Source organism: Rousettus aegyptiacus, unplaced genomic scaffold, assembly GCF_014176215.1.
Source record: "Rousettus aegyptiacus isolate mRouAeg1 unplaced genomic scaffold, mRouAeg1.p scaffold_m13_p_17, whole genome shotgun sequence".
Lineage (NCBI taxonomy): Eukaryota > Metazoa > Chordata > Mammalia > Chiroptera > Pteropodidae > Rousettus > Rousettus aegyptiacus.
In genome coordinates this window covers 44,483,690-44,503,965 of record NW_023416292.1, presented here as the reverse complement: position 1 = coordinate 44,503,965, position 20,276 = coordinate 44,483,690, and the positions used below count along the sequence as shown (strand labels likewise).

The 20,276-nt window shown below is 40.0% G+C and overlaps 1 protein-coding gene across 7 annotated transcripts in view; it reads right to left on the bottom strand.

Annotated features, from left to right (window-relative positions):
* CARMIL1 (capping protein regulator and myosin 1 linker 1) overlaps positions 1 to 20,276 on the bottom strand; it is a 262,957-nt gene that overhangs the window by 155,175 nt on the left and 87,506 nt on the right. For all 7 annotated transcript variants that reach the window (XM_016140897.2, XM_036235257.1, XM_036235261.1 and 4 more), the window contains 2 exons: positions 12,169 to 12,219; positions 4,059 to 4,118 (listed from right to left, as the gene is read on the bottom strand). In XM_016140897.2, coding sequence (XP_015996383.2) covers positions 4,059 to 4,118; positions 12,169 to 12,219 — 111 coding nt within the window. The remainder of the gene's footprint in view (positions 1 to 4,058; positions 4,119 to 12,168; positions 12,220 to 20,276) is intronic.

Here is a 20,276-nt window from a genome sequence, read left to right as displayed (position 1 = left end):
TTACAGAGCTATTCTTTTGGTACTTAGAGTGACAGAACAGCTCCATGAAACTGAGGATGACTGCTTTACACCCAGAAGGGACAGGACTATACAGAGGTATAAGACCAGTTCTTGCAACCACAAAGGAAGATTAGTCTTGATGTATCAACATCCTTTCTCATAATTAAATGCCAAAATCATAACACATTTTTAATATGACCTTGGTATTAACATTTCGATAGTGTCCTTCTGCCTGCATCCCAATTCCCAAATCATAAAAAAACATTTCTGATTTAAGGACATCAAGAAATCCCTTGTTATGTCATTATTCATGAATGATGTTACCCTACTTATGAGCCAGTATGTTTATCCAAATGGGCAAACATATGGAGCTATAATTTTTCTTCCAAACTCCAGTTTCTGATGATAAACACATAGGATAAAACATTCATCTAAAATGAACTATGGAAAAGTTCCAGGAATTTGTATGTAATCTCAATCAACATAAAGTGACAATTTTGACAATTTCTTTAAGGAATGTTACCAAAACAAACTATACACACACACATACATTTTTTTTATAGTTCTGAAAACTAAAACAAAAAGTTAGAAGAAATTAATAAAGATCAGAGCAAGAAGAATCAATGGACTCAACAGAGGAAATAAAAAATAAAAAGCAAATTCTTTGAGATCAATAAAACTGATAAATCAGACTGATCAGACTGATGCAAAAAAAAAAAACAAATTATCAATATCAGAAATGATAATCAATAGATATTTGAAGAATAACACGTGAATACTATAAACAACTTTGTATCAATAAATTTCACAACAGAGATGAAATGGACAAATATCTTAGAAGACACAAGCTACCAAAACTCACTCAAGAAGAAACTTATGAATGTGTATGAATATTTTTTTAAAATAGAAATTGCAATTAAAAACCTTTCCAAAGGGAAAACTCCAGGCCTAAATGCCTTCACTAGTAAATTCAACCAAACATTTAAAGAATTAATACCAACTCTACATAACAATACATCATGATCAAATAGAGTTAATCCCAGAATGAAAGGTTGATTTAGTATTTGCAAATCAATCACTATAAATCACCATGTTAACAAACTAAAAAGAAAACACACACAATAATCTCAATAGAGAAAACACATTTGAAAAAATCCAATACTAATTCCTGATAAAAACTCTCAGCAGACTAGGAATAGAAAAGAACTTCCTCAGCTAGATAAAAGGCATCTGTGAAAAATCCACAGCTGCCATCAATAACACTTAATGGAAAAAGAACAAATGTTTTCCCTAGGATTAGGAATAAAACAAAGATGTCTGTTTTCATCATTTCTATTCAGCATTTTACTGGAGGCGTTAGCCTGTGCAATTGTCAGGGGCTAAGGTGATGTTACCCTACTGACAAGTCATAAATTAGCCTGTTGCTGCTGTTTTATGAAATCTGGCAGGAGCTAGGTAGAAGACTCCCGGGTCAGAGACAAAGCACTTTGTTATTCATGGTACAGCAAAGGGCACAATGTTTGCATAGATTTCCCCCTAACCCCCACAGTCCCACAGGGTGACATGGAGGGTTCAGGCAGATGCCTACACACACAGTGGGCTACTTACAGGAAAGGAGCCCTGGAGCTTGGGGAATCACCTGTCTTCACAGTAAACAGTAAGCAAGCTGACTCTTTGTTCAGAGAGAAACAATCATCACCCCCAAGGCTGCTCATCATGCATATAACCCTGAGAGGAAACCTGGGTAAAGTAGTCACAGCATGAATTCAAACCCAGTAAGACGTGTGGGAACCACGAGGAATTTCTCTCAGCAGCAATATAGCAAGAAAAAGAAATAAACAACATCAATATTCAAAAAGGAAGAAGTAAAACTGTCTTTGCTTACAAAAGACAGTCATCTGTGTATAAAATGATATGATCTGTTGGGGGGGGCTACTAGAACTAATAGGTGAGTATAAACAGATAACAAGATGCAAGAGCAATATGCAAAAACCAATTATATTTCTATATACCAGTAAGAACCAATAGGAAATTAAAATTTTAAAATAATACCATTTATAATAGTATCAAAAAAAAAAAGAGATACTTAGAAACAAATCTGACAAAAGATGTATAAGACCAATACACTGAAAGCTACAATAAAATACAACTAAAAAAAATTGGGTCAAAAACTCCATATTGTCAAGATGTCAATTCTCCCCAAACTGATTCATTCATAGAGTCAGCATAATCCAAATCTAAAATTCATAAGGAATTGCAAAGGACCTAGAATTACTCAAACAACTTTGAAAAGGAAGAACAAAGTTGAAGGACTAATGTCTGATTTCAAGACTTACTATGAAGTTACAGTAATCAAGACAGTGTGATAGTATCATAAAGATAGACAAATACCAAAGGTACAGGATTCAGAGTCCAGAAATAGACTGACATTTACATGAACTGATCTTCAACAATAGTGAAAGCCAGTTCTGTGAGGAAACAATATTCTTTTATACAAACAGCACTAGAACATATAGATATACTGTATATATGCAAAAAAAAAAAAAAGAACAGTGATCTACATATTGCTTACTTTATATACAAAAATTACCTCAAAATGGATCAGTCATAGAAATAAATGTGTAACCTAGAGTTAGAAAAATTCCTGGCCTTGTGTTAAGCAAAGACTTATTCAATCTGAATAAGCACGATCTATAAAAGAAAATTTTGATAAATTGGACTTCATCAAGATTTAAAACTTCTGCTCTTCTTGAAAGGCACTGTAAAGAAAATGAAAGGACAAGCTGCAGACTGAGAGAAAATATTTATAAATCATATATCTGATAAAGGACATGTGTTCAGAATATATATAGTAACTCTTAAAACTATAAGAAAACAAACAACTCAATTTAAAAAAATGACGAAGGATAAATTCGAAATGACACTTGACTAAAGAAGATACCTGATGGCAAATAAGAAAATAAAAAGATGTTCAATATCTTTAGTCATTAGGGAAACACAAATTAAAACAACAATGAGAAAGCTTATTAGAATGGCCAAGAAGTTAAATAGACTGACTATGCTGGTGTTTGGGGGTGTGGAGGAACTGGAACTCTGTTGGTGGTAATGTAAAATGACACAACCACTTTGGAAAACACTGTGGCAAATTCTTAAAAAGTTAAACATATACCAACTTTACGATTAAGCCATTCCACTCCTAGATGTCTACCCATAGGAAATGAAAGCCTATGTCCAATCAAAGACTTGTACATAACTGTTCATAGCAGCCTTACTTGTCATAGCCAAAGCTGGAAATAGCCCAGATGTCCATCACCAGGTGAATGGATAGGAAATTGGGAAATATACATACAATGGATATCAGCAATAAAAAGGAATGAACTATTGAGACATGCAACAAAACAAATCAATCAAAATATTTATACTGACTGAACGAAGGCAGATAAGGAAGACTACATACTGTATGATTCCATTCATATAAAATTTTAGAAAAGGCAGACTAATCTGTGTCAGCAGAGAGCAGGTGCGTGCCCCTGAGGAGAAGGGCTGGATACATTAAATACTTTGATCGTGGTAATGGTTTCATGAGAATACATATGTCGAACTCATCAATTGTACACTTCAGTTTACTACATGTTACTTATAGCTCAATACGACCATTTTTTAAAATCTACATTTTATTAATATCAAAAAGTTAATTTATCCCTATATTCCCCAAAAGACCTTATATAGTACTACGAAATTTTAGAGCAAAACTTGTACAAAATCTCTAAGGAACAGCATTTTCACTCTTACATCACCCACTAGCGAAGAGCTAATTAGTTCTTTTCAACCTGTGTTGTAGAGAATGTTTTCCGTATCAGAACCAATGCCCGACTCCTACGCACTCAGCCTCATCGGCCTCTCATCCAGAAACTTCCATTTTCCCTAATCTTACTTTTTAAATTATCTCAAGAAACTTTCAACAGCAAAACCAAACAGAAGCTGTTTCATGGTTTCAGAAAATCAAGAGGTGATGACCTTGCAGTTATGACAACCAGGTTTCTGTTGTCCACACTCACCTGAGTTGGCTTGCTGCAAGTGACACCGTGAATCTCCAAGTAACTGAAGGTTAACTCGAGCTGCAATTGAGGAAGAGAAAAAAAGATCTGTAATGAAGGTTTTAAAATATAATTCAAGGTAAAAACACTACAGTTAGAAATGCTACCAACTTCTGAAAGTATGCTGGTTCGGTATCTCCATTCATTCAATAAAAGAGGACCTTGATTGATCATATTTCAGAAAAAAGTATTATTCACATCCCTGATGGGTTGAAAGGAAGGTACATATTTGACTTTTTAAATTTAATCCAGGAACATATCCAATGTAGTTTTGTACTTTTACTCTAGTAGTTATTTAGAGAAATGAATATATGAAGTGAGCTACTTAAATATATTTTTTTCTTTTATTTCAAAATTTTGCTTCAGAAAATCACACAAATGAAGTCAATGTTGGTTTTCTCTTCTTTCTAAACACTTATTTACCTCTTTGGATTGCACCCTGACCCATTTCTTCTATGATCGTTCATAAAAATTCACATTTTGAATGGATTTAGAGAGATAATATTTATGAATTTTAAACTGCACTTAAATGAAACACACATAAAGTCTTCTTTCTTTCTGCATGTGTAGATAAATGATTCATTTTTTTTTTTTATTTCAATAAAAAGTGCCCTTTCCTCTCTTCTCATGTAATCGGCATTTCTTTTTCTTCAAAACATCTCTTGACTTGCACTCTCTGCCTGTTTTTCCTGGACAATAGCCACTAATCTTTCTCCCGGTTTTGCAGTCTTTCGTTCTACTACAGCAAACAGTCCCAGGGCACAGGACTGGAGACAATGGAGGACTGAGTTGGATCAGTTTATTTTGCCCTCTCACCTTAATGCTAGAACTGTAATGAGAAAAGAACCCATCCAGAAACAAATCCACGAGACCCTTGGTTCTGCTCACTGGATGAAAATTAATATTTTCATATGCTAGCCTTTGGTTTAATGCCAAAGCTTCGTCTTTGAGTTAAGCCTACCAGCTGGCCCTCTAGTGGCATTTCCTCTATGAGCCATATTGTAATACAACTTGGAGTAAGAACTTGAAGATACTTGCCAAGCAGTATGAAGGCAGACATTTCTATATTATTATGTTTCCCATCCCTTCAGCCTTTAACAGTTTAACAGCCTTAACAATATAGTAATTTTTTAAGTAATTCACATTGTTCACATTCAATCTTTCATAGACACGACCTCCTTTAGAAACCATATTTCATTGGTATGTGAAATATCTTTAATAAATATACTGTTTTTTTAATTTAAAAAAACTTTCAAATAAAGTTGAGATTCAATATTACATTAGTTTCGAGTGTATACCATAGTGGTTAAACATTTATATAACTTGCAAATATCTCCAATAAGTCTAGTACACCCAGACACTACACATAGTTATTACAATATTATTGACTATATCCCCTATGCTGTACTTCACATCCCTGTGACTATTCTGAAACTGCTAATATGTACTTCTTAATCCCTTCATCTTTTTTCACCTAGCCTCCTAAATCCTCTCTCATCTGACAAGCATTAGTTTGTTCTCTGTACATGAGTTTTCTTGTTTTGTTTGTTCATTTATTTCATTCTTTAGATTCCATATAAAGGTAAAATTATATGGTATTTGTCTTTCACTGTATGACTTTTTTCACTGAGCATAATACCTTCTAGGTCCATCCATTTTTTTTCACAAATGGTAAGAATTCATTCTTTATTATTCCACCGTATCTATGCATCATCTCTTCTTTACCTAATCATTTATCAACAAGAATTTAGGTTGCTTCCATATTTAGAGTATTATAAATAATGCTGCAATGAACATAGGGATGTATATATCTTTTTGAATTACTGTTTTAGATTGCTTTGGATAAATATCTGGAAGTAAGATTACTGAGTCATATGGTTGTTATATAATATTTTGAGGAAACACCATACTGTTTTCCATAGTGGCTGCACAAATTTACAATTCTACCAACAGTATATGAGGGTTCCCTCTTCTCCACATCCTTAAGGTATAGTCTGATATCAGGAAGTATGACTCTCAGTCTGTGTATCTTTTGATTTGAAGTGGGTCTCTTATAAGCAGCATATGTATGGGTCTTGTCTTTTTGATTGGAGTATGCAATCCATTTAAAGTAATTATTAATAGGTATGTAGTTATTGCCATTTTACTATTCATATTTTCAACCTTTTTTCTTCTTCTTAAAAACAGCTCTTTAATATTTCTTATAATATTGGTTTGTTGGTGATAAACTGTTAGCTTTTTCTTGTTTGGGAAGCTTCCCAACCCCCCCAGCTTTATTGAAATATAATAGACAATGAGTTGCTTGCATTTACACTGAACAATTTGTTTTATTCAATTATAGTTGGCATATTAGTTTCAGTTGTACAGCAGCAGAGTGACTAGAGATCTATATCTCAAAGTGATCATCCCACTAAATCTAGTACCTCTCCTTCTCCCTTACATATTTATTACATTGTTAACTATTTTCCTTATGCTACACTTTATATCTCCATGTCTCTTTTGTAACTATCCATTTGTACTTCTTAATCCCTTTGCCCTTTTTCACTATCCCCCCAACTCCCTACCATCTACGAGCCCTCGAAATATTCTTTGCATCTATGAGTTTGTATCTGTTGTTGTTTGTTTTGTTCCTTAGATTCCACATGTATGGGAAATCAAGCAACAGTTGTCTTTATCTGACATATTTCATTCAGCATAATATCCTTTTGGTCATCACCGAAATATCTTTTTCCATCCCTTCCTTTTAGTCTGTGTGTGTCTTTTAATCTGAAGTGAGTTTCTCGTGGATAGCATATGTATGGGTCTTGTGTTCTTATCCATTCAGTCACTCTATCTTTTGGTTGGAGCACTTAATTCTTTTCCATTTGAGGTACTTGTTGATAGGAATGTAGTTATTACCATTCTTTATTCCTATTTTTGATATATGTTCTTTCTTCTTAAAGAAGTCCCTCTAACATTTCCTGTATTACTGGCTTAGTGAAGGTAAATTCCTTTAGCTTATTTTTCTCTGGGAAGCTCTTTACCTGTCCTTCGACTCTGAATGATAGCTTTGCTGGATAAAGTATTCTTGGTTGTAGATCCTGGGTTTTCATCACACACTGACTATTTTGGGCCAAGCCCTTCTGTCCTGCATAGTTTCTTTTGAGAAATCAGCTGCCAGTCTTACGGGTGCTTCCTTAGAGGTAAATCACTGCTTTTCTCTTACTGCTTTTAAGATTCTTTCTATTTAAACTTTGGCATTTTAATTATAATGGGTCTTAGTGTGGGCCTCTTTGGGTCCACCTTTTTGAACTCTTTGAGCTTCCTGGGGTGGTATGTCTATTTTCTTCAACAGGTTAGAGAGGTTTTCTATCATTATTTCTTCAAATAGCTCTTCAACGTCTTGCTTTTTTTTTCAGGTACGTCTATAACAGGATATTTTTACACTGAATTATGCCCCCTAGTATCCTTAATTATTATAGTCTTGGCTTCTTTCTGATTGAGTGTCCTTGTCTTCCTCATCTTCTATATCGGTGGTTCAAACCTCTTCTTTATTCACTCTGCTGACTCCCTCTAATGTCCTCTTCATCTCAGATAATGTGTTCTTCATTCCTGACTGGTTCCCTTTTATAATTTCCATTCCCATTTTTGTTTTTTTACCTCTTTGTTAACGTTCTCACTGAATTCATCTACACTGCTCCTAAGTTCATTGAGCATCTTTATAACCAGTGTTTTGAACTCTGCATCTGTTAGATTGCTTGACTCCATTATTTCTGGATCTCTGTTCTGCTCTGTTCTGTTCTCTCACATGGTTTATGCTTGTCTTTCCATTTTGGCTGCCTTTTTATGTCTGTTTTTAGGTACTAAGCAAAGCTCTTAAGTCTCCCAGTCTTATCAGTGTGGCTTTGTGTGGTAGGTGTCCAGTGGCACAGTCGTGAGAGGAGTTCAGCTGCAGGCCGAGTTTAGCCCCAGCTTGTGCCCTCTGGAACCACCTGTTAAGATTCAGCAAGCAATCCACAGATGCTGTGCTTATAGCTACCTCAAGAAACCATACCAGAAACCGAGGTCAGCTGCCACCAGTGAGTCTTGGCACTGCTCTGCAAGGAGCACGGGATTCACCAAGGACACTACTGGATGTGGCTTGGGAGGGGCCACAAGTTGAGGGAGGTGGAGTTTCAGGGAATCCTCTGGATAAAGCGACCTCCGTTACCCAGTTTGATGATGTCTCAGCTATGGCAGAGCTGTGTCTGCACATTGGGATGGGGGAAGGCTCACCAGAAGAACAATGGATACCTCCAATACTTCTGCCCAGGAGAAAGCCTCACCTTTAGCTCTCACTCAAACAATTCAGTGTCCCGCTGTAAGTCTCTGGTACTCCCCCCCACCCCAAGCAGCTAACCTGGTTCTGGTGCTCAGTGAGCAAGTAGTTAGTCACCACAAAGGTCTGCTCACGGATGTGGCTCCTTTAAGAGGCTTCTGCTACTGCCACTGCTGCAGCCTCTTTCCCACTCAGTCGCTAGGGACCAGGCAGCCTCATGTCTTTGCCCCCTCCTACCTTCCACCACTGCAAGGTGATTTCTTATTTCTCCCTGTGTAGTGCTTCTGTTCATTTAGATCCCAGGCAACTCTGCTTGCTGTTTGCTCCATGTTTCCATCACAAATTTGATTTGGTCACAAAAGGGATAAACAAAGCCTCTATCATCTACGTCATTTTTCCCCCAGATCTATGGTTGGGAAGCTCTTTATCTCTCCTTCAATTCTAAATGAGCATCTTGCTGGGTACAGAAATCTTGGTTGTAGATTTTTAGTTTTCATCACTTTGAATATTTCATGCCAATCCCTTCTGGCATGCAAAGTTTTCATTGAAAAATCAGCTGAGTCTTATCAGCTCCCTTGCAGGTAACTGCTTTTCTCTTGGCTGCTTTTAAGATTCTTTTTCTTTAGCCTTTGGCATTTTAATTATGATGTGTCTTGGTGTGGATCTCTTTGAGTTCATCTTGTTTGGGGCTTTCTGAGCTTCCTGGGCTTGTCTGTCTATTTCCTTCAATAGATTAGGGAAGTTTTCAATTATTATGTCTTCAAATAGCTTTTCAATTCCTTGCTCTCTTCTCTTTCTGGTACCCTATGATGCGAATGTGGGTATGCTTGATGTTGTCCCAGAAATTCCTTAAACTACCCTAATTTTTTAAAATTGTTTTCTTTTTGCTGTTCCAATTGGGTGTTTTCCATCACCTCTTACAAATTGCTGACTTGCTCCTCTGCTTCATCTAATCTGATGTTGATTTCATCTATTGTATTCTTCATTTCAGTTATTGTATTCATTTCTGAATGGTTCTTTTTTATGGTTTCCATCTCTTTGTGTAAATTCTCACAGAGTTTATCTATTCTACCCCTAAATTTATTGAGCATTCTTATAACCAGTGTTGAACTCTGTATCTGGTAGATTGCTTGTCTCCATTTAATTCTTTTTCTAGACTTTTGTTTTGTTCTTTCATTTGGGACATGTTTGTCTCCTCATTTTGGCTTTCTTCTTGCATTTGTTCCTATGTCTTAAGTAATCTGCTACATCAAGCAGTCTTGGCATGGTAGCTTTATGTAGAAAGTGTCCAGTTGGGCCCAGTGGTGCAGTCTCCCTGGTCACCTGAACCAGGTACTCCAGGGATATCTTTTGTGTGGGTTGTGTGTGCTCTCCTATTGTAGTTGAGCCTTAATTGCTATTGGCATGTCAGTGGGTGGGATTGATCTTCAGGATGACTGGTTGTGAGGACTGGCTGTGATGACATCGTATAAGCTGTTGTTCGGGGGCTGACCCCACAGAGCGTGGTTCACTTTGGCAGGAATCTGGTGCCTGCCAAGTCCACCCTTTGGGTGTATCATTTGTGGACCCAACTGGGTGGTGCTCTGGCTGGCCACTGGGTGTGTTGGTTTGGGGCCCTCTTGGGAGGGGCTCTAGTGCAGGCCCAGGTCAGCTGCTACCTGTGCCTGGCAAATAGCCATCTGGTAGAAGCTATAAAGTGATCTGCAGTTCATAGTGGTGTGTGCTTGGCTTGAATTGGCCTAAGATAGGCTAAGCTGCAAATGGAGGCTGGATGCAAGTAATGCTTGACTTGGGTCACTTAGTAATAGGTACAGGGGGCACTGAGGCAAGATGCTACTTATTTGGGGTTTGCGGGCCTTTGAGAAATTTTAGTAAAGTCCACCGTGTGGAGTGAGGACCACTGATTGAGTGCAGTAACTGCTCAAAGAAGTTCAGGGTCAGTTCTGGAGTTGAGTGGGCAGAGTCATAGGGAATTACCAGGGCAGGGCAAATGGTGTTAGCCAGTTTAATGGAGACTCAGACTTGTTGCCCACCTGTGCCTGCCGGTTGGGTGCAAGGGAATGGGGGGAGGTTCAACAAAGGAAAAATGGCGCCTACCAGCTCTTCTACCTGCACCTGCCAGGTGGGTGGAAGAGGCTCAACAGGTACACTCTCACAACCCAGCAGCTAAGAAAATGCAGCTCATGTCATCAGCACCATCAGGGATGGCATGGAAAGCTCTGGTCGATGTGGCACAGTGACACTAGTTGGAGGTCAGCTAAGATGCTTCCACTGGACCCGAGGTCTGTCACTGGGAGAAGCAAACTGCCAGGGAGCCAGGGAAGCTTTGTGATGTTTCAGCTGGGCCACGAAGAATGACTTCAAGTTTATCAAGCAAAGATGGAGTAGAAAAGGAAAATCAGAGAAATTTTTTTTTAAAATTTAGCATTTGTATAATCAGAAAGGAATAAGACAGCAGGTACCCTAGCCTTTGACTAGCAAACAGTAGGTTGGTATCTTCCCAAAGTTCAGCAAAACTCCTGCAAATCTTTAGACCATTAAGCAGTCCATTGCATTGCAGCACCATGCCATCTAGCACATAAATAGGTATTCAAAAACACTGGCTAAATGTTGAATTTTAAAAAGCTAGGAGGACTAAGAAAATTAGCAAGTCATATGGCAACCCTAACATCATAGCACATGAGGTTGAAAAATCTCCCATCCCACACCCATCTTACTGGATCTGGCGGGGCCGACAGCTCAAGTCAGGAAAAAGGAGGAAAGAGTAGGACCTAGTGAGCCTACCTCTTCTTTCTCCTATTCACAATCCTGAGACAAGTCGACTTTGTATTCTTTGAGCTATTCTCTAATATATTGCTCACCTGAAAGGCTACTGTGTGGATTAAGTGAGATAATATACTGAAAATATACTTAGTAGATAACTAATTAAACAAAAGTAATAACAAGGAAGTGAAGCAGCCCCTGCTCTCATCCTTCAATGAGAATCACACATCTGTCACCTACTCGTGGAAGCATGATGCTGAGCAGGTTACTGTACCTCAGTTTCCTCACCTGTTAGGTGAGTAATAACAGAACATTGTGGTTTTCATACATCTCTTTAAGGAAAAAATCTTATTTATTAAAACAGCACGCAATAAATGTAGCTATCACCATCTTTTTAGGAAAAAATTCCTAATTTTTTGTTACTAGTCAGTGCATTACCTATAAAATTGGTCAACAGCCTTTTGTTAGCATTAAAAAAGTTTTGAAAACAATCGTTGTGCCTAGTTCACAAGCTATCACTTCAGATTCTAATTTGTACCACATAATGAAGGACATCTTATATGTTAAACACATCTTGTAAGGAACAAAGTGGTACCGTGTTATTTTCTAAGCACCACCAGAGTTCATGGGGAATGGCTGAGCTGGTAATGCACTCCCCTTAGAGCTACGAAGGTTCTTTCCCACCTGTCTAAGCCTTAGAAAAATCTGCCATTACTAGACCAAAGAAAATAAGAACTTGATGTGAAAAAAGTGTACACATGCCCCAGTTGAGAGAGAGGAATGACTGGAGCCCACAAGCCTTAGGACACAGAGCACCAAATGCTTCACCACCTTTCTTGGAACACCTTTCCATGAAGAGGGAACAAGGAGTAAAAATTAGCCTAAATCATAAGTCTACATATTTGAGGGCTGAGTGTATGTGCAGTGCGGGTGGGCGGGGAGAGGAGAGAAGCGAGGGGGAGAGGGAGTGTGTGCACATGTGTGGCAAGGAGGAACCTCATCAGTACTTACCTTGGTGGGGATTCGTGCTGTGAGAAGGAAGGCTCGGCATGATGTGAGCACCTGCAAGACAGAAGCAGCAGCATAAGTATCACAAAGTGGGCCTGATGGGCTCTGGTGTTACCATGGGACGTGAATGAGGGATGCTGGGCATAAGAAACAGGACTAGTCCCTACTGGTCTGCCTGTCTGTCTGCTGTCTCTGTCTCTCTACCTGCCTCTATCTACCTGATTCTATGTGTGTATCTCCTAGTCTATCTGTCTCTTCTGGCCCTCTCCCCGACCCTTCCCTCAATACCTTCTCTCTGCTGTTACTGCCACCATCCAGACGGTGCCGTATGCCATCTCATTCTTGTCCGTCCTCTGGCACTCCCTCTGCCTTCACTCTACCCTCCATTTCCCAGCACTTTCTCTACACCTATCACTTGAGACCTTATATGTCATTTATGCCTACTGCAAAGTAGTAGACACCAATCACAGAAGAAATAGCGCACTCTGGAATGGTATTTCATTTGCTGCAAAGAAACTTGAACAAAACATAAAATAAAAATGACATGACACCTTTGGACTTACACAGTAAGCATACTGGTAATTAAGTGATTACAAGGTCCCCTGTGTAATCTAACTAATAAGTCTTAAAAACTAATCTCAAAACAGGCACCCGAACAACTGGCACGCAGCGGCAATCACTAGCGCAGGCGTGGCCTGGACTCCTGCCCCCTTACAAGTGTGGTTTTGGGGAAGAACGCCTCCCACCAGCAGCGAGGCATCAGATGACCTACCCTGTCCTGAACACTCACCACAGGGGGCTTCTAGGGGCCACTGACTATTAAGTGGGTCAGCACATTTTTAAAAAGAGAGGAAAAACCCCTAGAATGTTCATATGGATTCACCTTTTGAGTATAAAGTGCATTTTCTGACCATACATAGATATGTGATGTTGTAACCGTCACGTCTGTTTCGCTCTGTGGCCTGTGTGCCAGCTCCCTTTCTGTAAAACTATTTTAAAGGCAAGGTAAGCACACAGTTGGACATGGGCCAAAATAATTTGCTTGAAAAGAGAAATATCCATAAAGGAGTCCAGGCTTTGAAGGAAAAATTTTGTGGGGCTGGTCCCCATTTCTGGTAGTTAGCTAGGGTCCCCAGAGGCACAGGCTGTTCTTAGAAAGTTTGGAAGGGGATGGGGTGGAATGGGTGAAATCCTCCGAAGTGGACCCAGCTTTTTCTGTGACTTCGCCCACATGAGCACGGCATGATAGCAGTATTTTGAAGCAAGAATGAAAAACTACAAATGCTACAGTTCCCAGAATTGTGCCTCTTTCTCTACCAACATAAATTGAGCTGACAGATGAAATGGAGCTACAGTCATGCTGGGAATCCCAAAGAACTCCGTCTCCTAGCTTTCCTGTTTGGCTCCAAGACAGCCCTAGGATTATGGCCCAGGAGGTCTTACAGCACACTCAGAGTTCTAGCAGGTGAGGGGAAAATCACACAGGAAAACTCCCAACTTTTCCCATGTTTTTCAACACATTCCAGTTTTACCACTGAGAATCCTGCATCCTGGAAACCAGGGGTTTTGGTCACCCTATTTGCTTGTGCTTTATCAGGAAGACAGATTCAAATTCTGGCTCTACCGCTTTCTAGCTGTTTAACTCCGACAGTTAGTTAGTTACCTTCTCTGTGCTTCAGTGTGCTCACCCGTGAAACAAGAAGACTATCCCTCTGCGGGACTAACACTGTCATTTTAAATAAGATACAAATAGAGTAAAGCTGTAGCCGGGCTCCCAGAAGGTCTTTGCCAAAATACCAGCTCTTATGTCACAGTAACTGATGTGACAGCATCTTAAATTTAGATTCCCAAAGTAAGATTTAGTTAGACATATTGGATTTTTAAGTAACAGTTTGTCAACAAAACAAAACAGAACAAAACAAAACAAAACCCACAAAGATTCTGAGACACCTCCTAGGCTGAAAATTTCAGTTCAATATACATTTTTGATCTTGAAAGAGAAGAATGTTCTTGCAAAGTTAAAAATAATGGGGGGCATCAGAAGGTGCTCAGCCAAGGACTCTTAATCACAAAGGGCCAGCTATAACCCCACTCTTCAGGGCCACTCTTCCACAAGGGTCTTAGCATGCAAACCACATTTTCAATCTCTGTAATGAATTTCCTCTCCCTTTCATTGAAATGCAAGCAGACAGCCTGGTTCCCTCTGAGGCTTCTTGGTTCAACTTTTAACTTTAAAATTTCACTTGGAAACATTTATAAAAATCCTTACTACTGCTAAGACTCAACTTAGCATTGAAGTCTCAATTTTTTTACAGAGATTATACATAATGAAGTCAGCTATGGGACCTTCTCACTGCACTCATTAAAAACTGAAATAATACCTGTTTTACCCTCTTAAATAACTCCATTGCCTAAAGCCTCCCCCTGCACAAGTAATCCACAAATTCGCGCCCCCCTAAATCCACATTCCCTCTTTCAGATTACCAAGAACGCCTTTCCTTTAAAATTGAACTCTACACAGCAAACATTCAAAAATGGTCTTATATCCCCAAAATGCTCTCTAATGAACAAATAAACTAAATGACGAATGCTATTTTATACTTTTCCTCTCTTCCAAACTCCCAGTTTCCAAGTACATTGTAAACAAGACCTCACTAATCCAAGACATACACTTCGGGGAGGGAGGGACGAGTGCGAGGACCTTTAACCACTATTGTGCGAGTGTGACTGACAGGTGCCAAGGGACTTGTGCAAAGTCACCCAGAGAGCTGCGGATCAAAAATCTCTCTTGGCGCTGAGCCTCAGAACATCCCATTGTACGCAGCTATGATGACCATCACCCTCTCTGGCCAAAGCAGAGGACACTTCACCCAAAAAGAATACAAGACAATGCATCATTTTAGTGCAATTTCTGGTCCTAAATTCCTTATAAAAATGGATTGCCATACTTCTCGAGCATCTGTATCTTTCTTACTGTCATTAATAGGTGTGCCCTGACAAAGCATATAGTAAAGTACAGGATCTGCAAATGACTACAACCTGTGGGCCAAATCTGGCCTCCCTACCACCACCTATTTTTATAAATAAAATTTTATTGGAACACAGCCATACCCATTGTAAATGTATCATGTCTAGCTGTTTTCGCACTAGAAGGCAGAGTTGAATAGATGCAGCAGAGATTTTTATGGCTCCAAAGCCTAAAATATTTACTATCTGTCCTTGACAGAAAAAGCTGTCAACCCCAGACCTAGTGGTTTAGAGGACAAACCATGGGGTCAGGTTGCCTGGGTTGCAATCCAAGCTTCACTACTTAATATCTATGTTACTTAAGGCAAACTCCTTACCATTTTCTGGGGCTCAGTTTCCTATTCTGCAAAATGGAAGCAATAATCATATCTACACCTCATGGCGCCATGAGTTTAAATGAGTTAATATATGTAAAGTGCTTAGAAGCATGCTTAGGCACATGAAAGTACTACATAGTGTTTGTTATTATTATTTATACTTTGATTTTATAAGAAAATAATAAATGTTCATAATAGTCTAAACTAAGAGGAGAGTCATCAGATTTAGCCCGGGTTTGGCCGCAAGCTTGTTGAAAACCTAACTCTAAACAAGTCACCATCTCTGTAGACCTAAATTCACCCCAACTTAAAATAAAAGGGCTGAGCAAGTCTCTCAGTTGCCTTCCTGCACTCTGGGTCCATGATGTAGGCCACTTCGGATCTCCCAGGACTCTGCTATGCTTTGGTCTGTGTGGTCTGCTGGGAATGGCCGGTTCCCAGTAAATACTTGCTAAGGACAGATGCTACCTCAACAGTAGGACAAAGAAGCCACTGAAGTTTGGTTTTCGCTTCAGATGTCTAGTTCTAGGGGATGCCTTTGTATGCTAACATCTGTGCAAATCCTTTTCTTTTCACCTGGCTATTTATGCCACTGTACAGAAAAGGAATGTGTACATATAGCTCGTCAGACATAATCACTTAATTCTTTCTGCAGTCTCATTGTTGCAAGTTGTAAGGCATTATCAAGGCATGAAAGAAAACAAACATAACTAATTTTCCTCACAGATGAACATGTGGTGACTTCAAAACAATATGAATTTTTCTTAATGTCACTACCTATCAGACCTTTTCAAAAAACTCTGGAATCTGCTACATTGACTCTATTATAATGACATATTTTTAAAGGCAGAATGATGGTCTGACCATAATCTCTAGAATGGTGACACTTCTTAGACAAAGTATAAAGATGAGGCCAATACCTAGCTCCAGTCCCACAGGGTCTAGGAAGGATTCACATCAAGGTGCGTGTGTGTGGCAGTTTCTGCCCAGACCTCTCAGCACGGGGTGAGTGGTGGTCAGAGTCTCACAGGTCTGCACATGGCAGGCTTGGGAAGGGATCTCTTCTAGTTACTACTATCATATTTGTTTTACGTGAATTCACCAACGGTACAGTCACTGTCACGCAAGAAGTACAGAAAACATACAACATGATTATAAGGCCATATTATCCCAATTATTAAAGCTTCTCCTGCTTCCCCAGCACAGGACCAGCCAGTCTCTTCTGGAAGATGTCATGAGAAAGTCACTAGAACACAATTCTAGCTAAAAATCACAAAGCTGAGATGGATCTGGGGGTAGGTTTATCCAATTCCTTCACAGATGAAGAAACCATGCTGACTGGTTTAAACAATTCATCTGCTTCCACTGGGGCTCTTTGTTTTAAGAAACAGAATTTTAAGCACAAATTTATTTAAAGGAAATGAGTAGTTATCATCATCAAAAAAGAGAACAACCAACCAGAGCTCAAGAGGGACAGAAACCAAATCAACTCTACAGATTTGAGAAGCAAGAATGAGAGAGGAGTCCCTTCTGGCTGCTCATGCAGAGTGAATGGACTCCAGTCACTTTTCATCTACGTTTGACCCCTTGTCAAGATTCAAAAGCTAAAGCGAGAAACCCCTGTCCTGGGCTTGGTGCCCAACAGAGACCACACGATTACTTTAAAGGAAAGACAAGTGACAGTTATGGCTGAGTGACAAAGAACGCTGGCTCCAAAGGCAGTAAGCCTGGGCATGAATCCCCACTAGACCAATGACTACTAGCTGTGGAAAAATATAACCACATTATCACCTACTGAGATAACGTCGTGGGGTATTCGGAACAAGACCTGGCACATAAACACATATCCTTGGGCAAAAACAATGATTATAATATGGGCTGCGGTCGCTTCCCAACCCACACCACTTCCACTTCTCAGCCATGTTTCCTTGTCTTGTCTCATCTTCTCAGGTCCAAGAGACACAAATGTCACTTCTTTACTCTTCCCTTTCTGTTATATTAGCATTTTCATCCAATGAAAAAAGCACACATTTTCCTTCCTTCTCTCAGTGCAAATTTGTGAAATATTCTTCCATTTTGCAGACGTGTGCATGGCACATGGTAGGGGATTGATTTAGATTTAACATTGTTACATAAGTAACCAGAGAGAGGTTCTACATTAAGTTCAGAAATAAGAACTAGAGAGAAAAGATTTGGGGTGATTATATCAAGAAACTCAGATATACACATATATTCAAACAGAGGGCTGTAGCCCATTGATTGGTGGGTAGTTAAATCAATTCAGTAGAGTTTAAAAATCATATTAATAGACTAAACTGAAATGGAAGTGAAAAGAAAATCAAGTGCATTGCAAGTAGAAACCATAAGCATTGTTCAATAAAACTTTCACTCAGACATGTCACAGTGCACATGGTACACATGCGTGCATGTGTGTGCAGACTTTGGGAGAGGGGGCTGCTTCTCAAAATCAATATAAAATGTATTTCTTCTCTGAGTCCAGGTTGGAAAGTTTAATCCATTGGCTTATGGCACCATCGGCACCTGTGAGGATGAAACACTGTGAGGCTGTGGGAGAGGATGCGGCAGGATGCAGAAACATGAGCTTTGAAGTCAGCAAACATCAGGAGAAATCCCAGCTTTGCCACTTGGAGAACTTAGATGTAGTGGGCAGATTACTTCAGATCTCCAGTCACCAGGATCCTCAACTCTTAAGTTGAAGACAATATTTATCCTTATGTAAGAATTAAAGGTAACCTATCAAGTGCTAAGTGTATAGCAGGCATTACTATAAAAGGGGCCATTAAAATTGTCCTCATACTTGATGCATAGGGATAAAACCAGAGACCTACAGAGATATGTGCAAACCTGCTGTCAGAGACAGAGTCAAGCCAAGACAGCCAGTCTCCTGGGCTCAGCTCTGTTCACAGCTCACCATCTCCAGGATGTAGCTCCAATCTGTGCACGGGAGGTTATTCCCATGGTGACTACAGCCTACCTGAGAATTAGAAGAGAATTTACATTTCTGTGTGGTAATATAGTGAAAGCTGGTACTAAGGAAGAATAGGCTTTGGACTCAGACCAATTTGAACTCACTTGCCAAGTGCCCATTTATCAATTATGTAACACCTCTGAATGTTGCTCCCCTTCTTGGCTGCTCCACCACTCTGTTTCCAGCCCCCTGACCCTGCAGGGTCAGTGACCATCCATCCAGTCTACTTCCTCCCTCTCCACCAGCCTTTACCAATCTTCACCCCATGGAAAACGTTCCTTTACTGTTAATACCTCTAGCCTCTGTGCTCCTTTGTCCTGTCCTCATGCCCACAGAGGAAAAAGCTCCACCCACTCTGTGCTTGCAGTGCTGGCTGCCAAGGGATCTAACCGGCAAGCTGATTCCACTTCCCTCATGAGGGAAGACGACTCTGTCTTCTACTTCACGAAGAAAACAGAAATTATCAGCATGGTATCTCTGACCATTCCACTTGAAACCTCCACACCTGCCTGACCCTGAAGCTGTGTCCATTCCCTCCTCCTCTCTTTCTGACACCCTAGAGGTAAATGCCATCCCTTCACCTGGCTCTGGATTACATCTCACCCACCTCTGCAGGAAACTTAAGTGACTGGGTATTCCCTTCAATATCTAAATATCCAAATATGGAGACATCACGATCTAGAGCTCTGCCCTGGACTTTACACACCTCTGGCTCCAGCCTCCTTCCTCCTTTCTCTTAGCTCAACTTCTTAGAAAAGGATCTACACTTGTCTTCATTTTCCTGCCTCAGATTCACTTTTCTTGTTCAAAACTGGCTTCTGTCCCCACCACCCCACTGAAATGGCTTCTGCTGAGGTCGCAGTCACCTTTTTGCTGCTTAACCCAACACTTAATTTCAGCATTTCCTAACTAGGTCTCTTCTTGGCACTGGCAGAGCCCTTCGTGCTTGGAATTCTTTTGTCCACAGGTTTCCGCCACTTCTGGTCATTTCTAGTGGCAGGACCATCTCCACTCCCTGCTACCTCCTCTTCTCTCCCCTGACTTCAATCAACCCCAGGTGACTCCCAAGTGAGGCACAGACCAGACCTCTCTTGGATCATCAGATCTACTTATCTAACTCTACTTGAATGTCTCTCTGACCCTTAAACTCACCACATCCTTGACTGAACTTATTATTTTTCTTCCAGAATCTGCTACTCCTCCAAGAGTTTGAGCTCAGTAATGAGCATGGACAGTCACAGTTTCTCAAGCCGGAAATCCAGGCACTGATGCCTTCACTCATTAACTCAGCATTCATCAAGGTCAATACAGTCTAAATTTCTCTTAAGTCCACTTGCTTCTCTCCATTTCCACTGCAGTGGCTCCATTCCAAACCACCTTCACCCTGCTCCTGTACAATTTGCGACAGCCTCCCAACAGGCCCACTCTTGCCTCACCTAATCAACTGCCTATATAGGATCTTGAAGTGATCTTCTAAAATCCCATACATTGTCATCTCTCTTCTCTGCATAAGCTCTTCAATGGCTCTCCATGACTACACTGGTCCCCACCTCCACCTGAACCTCACTTCACTCCCTCTCCGCAACCCTCCACCATAGTGGCCACACTGGCCTTCTGTTGCTCCAAGTGGAGGCCTCCTGCCCCACCCTCTGCTTCAAATGCTCTCCTTGCCCTCTACTTTCTTTACCTTCATCTGGTTCACACCTACTCAGCCTTCAGATCCCAACCTAAAGGATTTCCCAAAGAAAGTCCAGAAGATAGGAGGGCCCCTATCATAT